The sequence below is a fragment of the Callithrix jacchus genome, chromosome 15 (genome assembly GCF_049354715.1).
Source record: "Callithrix jacchus isolate 240 chromosome 15, calJac240_pri, whole genome shotgun sequence".
NCBI lineage: Eukaryota > Metazoa > Chordata > Mammalia > Primates > Cebidae > Callithrix > Callithrix jacchus.
The window spans coordinates 13237006-13244446 of NC_133516.1; the positions used below are offsets into that span (position 1 = coordinate 13237006).

Genomic DNA, 7441 nt, shown 5'->3' on the forward strand with positions numbered 1-7441 from the left:
GGAGACTGCAGCCTTTGAACCTAGATTGCTTTATGCTTCTGACCCCAGCTCCATCCCCAATACTGGTGACCAGTCCCGCCTGGGTTATATCTGCACCCAAGGAGGCCACATCATAATGATGTTCCCAGGCCAAGCTGGCCTGCCTGTCTTACTTGGCAGCCATCCCTCACCAGCAACATGCATCTGAGATTCCCAAGTATCTCCCATTTTGGCCTGGCTCCTGAGACCTAAGCAGTGGCCACACACACACACACACACACACACAGGGAGGTCTGTGTTTATTCACACACTCCTGGTACAGTGAGGATGAAGAAACATTTACAAAGGGCACCCCTGGGTTGAGAACATCTTTGGGGCCACAGATGTCATCCAAAGGTGCAGAGCAGTCCCCATTTGGGTTCACAGGGGCAAGACACAGGGGTCCAAGGTAAAATCGTATCTGGGCCCTTGGAAGGTGATGATACCTTGGGGAGAAGGGGTCTGCCAGAGAGCCTCCTGGGGTCAGGCCTGGGCAGACTGGCCATGTGGTTGGTAACCGTGTTGGGGGCTTGTTTCACCCCAGCCTCAACACCCATCCTATCTGCCAGGCGCAGAAGAGCGTGGCCGAGACTGAGGGGAGGGCGGGAACCATGAGCAGAGCCAGTAAACAAAGAGTCGGATATAAAAATACAAATGTGCTGAGGAAGTCCCTTAGAAAGAGGCTGAGGCTAGGGTCACGCCAGACAGGGGTGGGAGTGAGGAACGGCCCGGAGGACTGGGCTCAGGTGGGTGGAAAGCTCATGCAAGTACGCAGCCAAACATCCCTGGCCGCGCAAGGTCCGACACGGGCGGCCGCCCGGTCTGCAGACCAGACTGGCCTGAGGGGGGTGGGGCAGGGGAGCCGTGCGGGAGGGGGCGGGCCGGGAGCTGGGGGCCGCGGGTCTCCGTGTCCGTTCCGGTGTGCGGGGTGGGGCTGCGGCCCGAGGTTTTAAAGTGCATGAGCGCGGCGGCGGGTTCCGGGCTGGTCCGCGCCGCCTCTACCGCGGCCACCGTGGTGCTGAAGCGGACAGCTCCAGAGTGCCAGGCGGCGGCGGCGGCGGCGGCGGCGGCGGCGCGGCCCTGCAGCCCCCGCCCGCGGGCGCCTGGGCCGGGGCTGGGGGCGCCGGCAGCCGCATAGCCGGCCCGCGCTCCTGGCCGCTGCGAGGCTGGGCCCGGAGCCCGCCGCCCGAGCCGGCGCGTCTACACTCCGGACGGCGGCTTCTCCCCCATCCCCTTCAGCACGTCGTCTATCCGGTCATCCTCGATCACCACTGCGCAGGGAGAAAGCGCGTCAGCCGCGCGGCCTCGGGGGGCGGCGGCGAGAATGAGCCCTGCGTCCTAGCGTCCCGCGCAGCTACTGCCCGTGGCCCAGCGACGCCCCTCGGAACCCTGTGCCGCGGTGTCCTCCCCGTCAGAACTCTCCTGGAGACCCAGCCCGCCGCCAAGCCTCTGTCCCACGGACCCGACCCCTTCCCTCCCGATGGCGAAATGCCCCTCATCCAAAGGCTCCAGCTATTCCCCCTCCTGGTGAAAGCCCTCCTGCCACCTGAGCCTTCCTCCCTCTGAGCTGATCAGAAACCTCATGGAACCCCCTCTTCAACCCGCACTTAAGCAGAACCCCCTCCTCAAGTGGGGTTCACACCGAGTATGCAGCTAGTCCAGCTCCTCCTCAACCCGAGCCCTCTCGCCGCTGGCACCCCTCCTCCGACCCTAGCACCAACAGAGCCCCCTCCCCATGCAAACAACCAAGACAAGCTGGCCCCCGACATCCTGCCCTCTCCAGTTAGACGCCCCTCGACCCGAAGGTTCTCCGTAGCGTCCACCGACTCAGTATCTGATCCCAAAGAATCAGCCCGTTACCCCGCGTTCCCACTTCCGAGCAGCCCCGAATGCCCCGACCGGCCCCTCCCCCTCGCCCAGGTGCCAGGGCTCTGCTTCCAGAGGTGGCGAGCATCGAATCCGGGACACCGTGTTCCCGGGAGAAGGGAACAGGGGGACACACTGCAGCAGCGGGGACGCCCCCCTCTAGCCCGGGCCGGAGAGCGGCTGGTGCTCTGGTCTGCGGCAAGAGCTGCGGGCACTCGGCGGGGAGCGGCAGCCGGGGGGCGCCCGGCGGAGGGTTTCTGGGTCAGGCGGCGACTCCAGGCCAGGGCCGCGTACCTCGCTTGGCTCGGCCGATCTGGCCCAGCTTAGGGGGTCGCTTGGCCTGATTGCCCGCGAAGAAGGAGTTGGTGTCCTGCAGGCGGCAGCTGAAGGAGAGGTCGGAGCCCTCGGGGTCTGCGCCGAAGCGGCCCATCTTGTCTTCGCTGTAGGGCAAGATCTCGGACATGGCGGGCGCGGGGTGGGCGCGGGGCGGGAGCGGGACTGCGGCGGGGCGCGGGCGGCGGGCTGGCTGCCGGACCGGCCCTAGCTCAGCAGGGGAGCCGGCGGAAGGATGAAGTCATGCAGCATCCGGGGCTGAGGAGCCAAGCGGGGCCTCCTCCCCCGCGCCTCCGCCTCCCGGGCCGCTGGGCAGGCGGCGGCGGCGGTGGCGGGGACCGGGCGGGGGCGGGGGCGGGGGGCGGGGGCGGCGGCGGCGGCGGCGAGAGCGGAATGACGATGAGCGCCCGACTGCGGCAGAGCACGGCGGGCGGGGCCCGGTGGAGGCGGGGCGGGCACTGGCCAGGGGAAAGAGGCGGGGCCGGGGGCAGGAGCGCGCCCGGTTACCCCAGGAGCCGAGGGAGCAGTAGCGGGAGGTTCCCGCACTGTGGCGGGGAATGGCCAGCACGTGGGTCTTGGGGAATGGTACCAGCCAACCCCGCCGGGACCTCGTGGGGAGAGGCGGTACCGGAGGGGGGTGGGGTCGAGCCTGGTACTGGAGGAGCTTGGGGGAGGGTCTGACCCATGGGCTGGGAGAGGCGTGCCAGGGGGACTGGGAGCAGGGGGGCAAAAGCTGGCCGGGAGCGTTGGGGCGCGAAGGCGGCCGCAGGGCGTGCAATGGAAAGGGGGTACCCGGGAAACCCGGCGAGAGGAGACTCGGGTACAGGATGAGTGGGGAAGGCACTAACCCACAGCGCGGGAAGAGCTGGGGCCAGTGGATCGTGCCGTCGCCGTTGGCGCGCTCTCGTGCTAGTTGCTCTGCTGGTCTTTAAGTAGATCCTCGGGGTCTGTGCGTCTCGGACTGCCCGCCTGTGTCTCTGTCTCCGCCTTCGCATGTGTCAGTCTATCGCCAAGTGTCTGTATCTCTCTGTCTCTGTGCCCCGTGTCTCTTTCGCTGTGTAGTGGCCTTTGTCTACGCCTGTCCCTTAACTGTCTTTGCCTTTCTGTATCTGTCTCCATTCTTGGCTCCTGGATCCATGTGCCACAGTCTCTGTCTCCTGAACCTGGGTGTTTCAGTCTCTCCTAGAAGGGATCTATAGTAACTGGGCCGACGCGGCACGCACCAGGGCAGACACCCCCACCCCGCCCCCCACCAGCCCTAGCCCGGCGGCTGGCGCCGAAATGCGGACTCAAAGCTCCCGCCGCGCCCTGCGGCTTCTCCGGCTCCGGAGGCCGGCGCTGCTCTCGCAGTGTAGGAGGAATGAATGGCGGCGTCGCGGGGGGCGCCCTGGCTGCGGGTGACGCGGAGAAGCTCGGAGCACCTGAGGACGCGGAGAGCGCGGGTGTGTGCCCCAAGGGAGTGCGGAAGGGAGGAGGGTGCCCCCCGCCCCCCTGGCTGGGGACCGCGGGTGAGTTCTCGCCTCACCGACGGGAACACGCCCTCTCCAACCCCTTCCCTCCCGCCCCCCCAACCCCTCGCCCAGGCTGGCCGTCCGCCGCGGCGTCACCTGCTTGCCAGCGTGCAGGAGCTCTGGCGCAATCACTGGCTTTGGGGAGGAGGGGGTGTCTCACTTGCGGCGCCAGTGACGGCAGCGCTGATGAGGGTAATGATCACCCTGTAGGTTCATTCCGCACTCCAGGCAGACGCGCTTTCCTTCCTTCATCTGGCCACAAAACACAGCCGGTGAAGCTGCCTTGTAGTGAGTCTCCTTCCAACGTTTCCTCGCCAAGTGTTCCTACCAGGACACACGGACAAGAGCAATGGTGGCTGCCCAGAAACTGGATGGGGGGGGGCGCGGTGCCACAGGATGCCTTGGTCCCAGCCTCACTGAAGGCCCCAGGCCTGGGGACCCATCGTTATGAAGCCCTCCTCTGCTCTGTCCTAGTCTCTGGGATGAGGGCCACAGCCGGAGGTGGAGGCCCAGCCTGAAGTGAGAGGAGCGCTGAAGCTGGAAGGACAATAAAGGCAGAAGCTTGGGGTCACTGGAAGAGGGTCCAGAAAATTCCACATCCACTGGAAGTTGTCCAGCAATGGGTTCCTATCCTGATTCCCACTTTCTCAGTGACCTTGAACTGAAGGACCCATACTCATGGTTTAAAAAATTAATTCATTTGTACTTAAAATATTTTAGGAGGCCGGGTGTGAGGGCTTATGCCTATAATCCCAGCATTTTGGGAGGCCGAGGAAGGTACATCACCTGAGGTCAGGAGTTCAAGACCAGCCTGACCAACATGGTGAAACCCGCCTCTACTAAAAATATAAAAAAATTAGTCAGGCATGGCACAGCCCTGCAGTCGCAGCTGCTCGAAAGGCTGAGGCACAAGAATTGCTTGAACCCAGGGTGGTGAAGGTGGCAGTCAGCAGAGATTTCACTCCAGTCTTCCAGTCTGGGTGACAGAGTGAGACTCTATCTCAGAAAAAAAAAAGAAGAAGAAGAAGAAGAAAGGAAGAAAGAAAAGAAAGAAAGAAAAAAAGCTTTAGGAAAACAAAGAAAATCGATTTTACACTGTTGGTGGGAGTATAAATTACTTCAACCATTATGGAAGACAGTGTGGCAATTCAAGGACCTAGAAATAGAAATTCCATTTGACTCAGCAATCCCATTACTGGGCATATACCCAAAGGATTAAAAATCATTCTATCATAAAGACACATGCACACATGTTTGTTGCAGCGCTGTTTACAATAGCAAAGACCTGGAACCAGCCCCAATGCCCATCAATGGTAGACTGGACAAAGAAAATGTGGCACATATACACCATGGAATACTATGCAGCCATAAAAAACGATGAGTTCATGTCCTTTGTAGAGACATGGATGAACCTGGAAACCATCATTCCCAGCAAACTGACACAAGAACAGAAAATCAAACACTGCATGTTCTCATTCATAGGTGGGTGATGAACAATGAGAACACTTGGGCACAGGGAAGGGAACAACACTCAATGGGCTAGGTGGAGAGGTGGAGGGGAGGGGAGGGGAAGGACAATGTGGGGTGGGGCGGATGAGGAGGGATAACGCCAGAAGAAATGCCTGATGTAGGCAATGGGGTGTGGGGGAGGTGGGGGGGGCACGTATGTACTTATGGAACAATCCTGCAGGACGCAGGATGTGCACATGTACCCCAGAGCCCAAAGTATAATTTTTAAAAAAAAAAAAAGGAAAAAAAGAGAAAATCACATAACATCTTTTTTTTTTTTTTAGATGGAGTTTTGCTCTTGTTGCCTATGCTAGAGTGAAATGGCATGATCTCAGCTCACCACAACCTCTGCCTCCCGGGTTCAAGCAATTCTCTTGCCTCAGCCTCCTGAATATTTGGGATTACAGGCATATGCCATCATACCCAGCTAATTTTGTATTTTTAGTTGAGATGAAGTTTCTTCATGTTGGCCAGGCTGCTCTCAAACTTGATCTCAAGTGATCTGCCTGCCTCAGCCTCGCACAGTGCTGGGATTACAGGCTTGAACCACTGTGCCTTTATTTATTTATTTATTTTATATTCTTTTTTTTTTTAAAGCTAGTCAAGTGAAGCAGTGGGAGTGGAGAAGGAACAAAGAAATCTGTAACTGGTTGTGATCAATTCCTTGTAAACACCACTGCACTCACACAAGCCTTTTTTTTTTTTTTTTTTTTTTTTTTTTACAACCAAGTTTCACTCTGTTGCTCAGGCTGGAGTGCAGCAGCAGATTTCTGCTCACCACAACCTCCATCTCCCAGGTTCAAGCAATTCTGCCTCAGCCTCCCAAGTAGCTGGGACTACAGGCATGTGTCACCATGCCTGGCTAATTTTTGTGGTTTTAGTAGAGATGGGGGTTTTACTATGTTGACCAGGCTGATCTCGAACTCCTGACCTTGTGATCCTCCCTCCTCAGCCTCCCAAAGTGCTGGTATTACAGGAATGAGCCACCGTGCCCGGGCTTATGACATCTTTTATATATATCCTTCTAGTCTTTTTCACCATGTGTCTGACTGCTATGTTACCTCTCTAAGCCCCATGTGCTAGACTGAAATATGGGGATTATAAAACCTACTTATTAAGGAAAGTTTTGCTGGGCACCATGGCTCACACCTATGAATTCCAGAGACTCAGAAGGTTGAGGCAGAAGGATCACTTAAGGCCAGGAGTTGGAGACCAAGCTGGGCAACATAACTAGGCCCTATCTCTAAAGAAATAAGTAAAGAAATAGGCAAGCCAGGCATGGTGGCACGTACTTGTGGTCCCAGCTACCCGCAAGGCTGTGGTAGAAGGATCACTTGAGCCCAGGAGTTTGAGGCTGCAAGTGAGCCATAATGCTGCCACTGCACTCTGGCCTGAGTGACAGAGCAAGACCCTGATTCAAAAAAGAAAAACATGACAGTTTTGTAGATGAAACTGTCCTGGGACGTAGAGGGTTGTCACCCCTCATCTACAGTGCCAAAGAAGAGGCATGAGGGTTCTCGCCAAGGATGAGATAAGAGCATTGTGTGAGAAATGGAAACAATTTTCTCTTCTCTCTGCAGAATGAGGGAGATTGGAAAAATGGCAGTTTAACCCAGAATTCACTTAGTTACCGCCTTCTTAAATAATTGTATTCCCATCCCTGTTGTGCCTACTGGATCATGGTTAAAGCAAAAGCCCTAAGTACAAACTTGTGGAGCTATGACAATTTAAAAGCTTCAGCTATGTAAAAATGTAAGAGGATTTCTTTTCTTTTTTTTTGAGACAGAGTTTTGCTCTTGTTGCCCAGGTGTGATCTTGGTTCACTGCAATCTCTGCCTCCTGGGTTCAAGCAATTCTCCAGCCTCAGACGCCTGAGTAGCTGGGATTACAGGCATGTACCACCATGCTGGGCTAATTTTTGTATTTTTAGTAGAGATGGGGTTTCTCCATATTGGTCAGGCTGGTCTCGATCTCCCAACCTCAGGTAATCTGCCCGCCTCGGCCTCCCAAAGTCCTGGGATTACAGGCGTGAGCCACCGTGCCTGGCCAAGCTGGGGGTGAGGGGTGGGGATTTCTTTAAGTTCTGCTCCTCTCTTTAAAATTCTGATATTCTGCATCCGTTCCATGAGAGGAAAACACATTTTCACACTAAAATGAAATAGTTTGTATGGAGTTGTGTGATCTCAAACCTAGTAAACTTGCTC

The 7441-nt window shown here is 57.2% G+C and overlaps 1 protein-coding gene across 1 annotated transcript; it reads right to left on the bottom strand.

The window, feature by feature from the left end:
- Positions 1 to 261: 261 nt before the first annotated feature.
- Positions 262 to 2612, bottom strand: CAMK2N2 (calcium/calmodulin dependent protein kinase II inhibitor 2). Its single transcript, XM_035275268.3, has 2 exons — positions 2179 to 2612; positions 262 to 1289 (listed from the first exon to the last, which is right to left on the bottom strand). The coding sequence occupies exons 1-2, from the start codon at positions 2345 to 2347 to the stop codon at positions 1219 to 1221; spliced, it is 240 nt and encodes a 79-aa protein (XP_035131159.1). The 5' UTR covers positions 2348 to 2612; the 3' UTR covers positions 262 to 1218.
- Positions 2613 to 7441: the final 4829 nt, after the last annotated feature.

Bases quoted from the DNA above. Each gene is read 5' to 3' on its own strand.
- CAMK2N2 (XM_035275268.3), bottom strand. From the start codon at position 2,347: ATGTCCGAGATCTTGCCCTACAGCGAAGACAAGATGGGCCGCTTCGGC. The intron at 1,290-2,178 runs GTACGCGGCCCT...CTCCCTGCGCAG, and splicing joins GATCGGCCGAGCCAAGCGAG to TGGTGATCGAGGATGACCGG.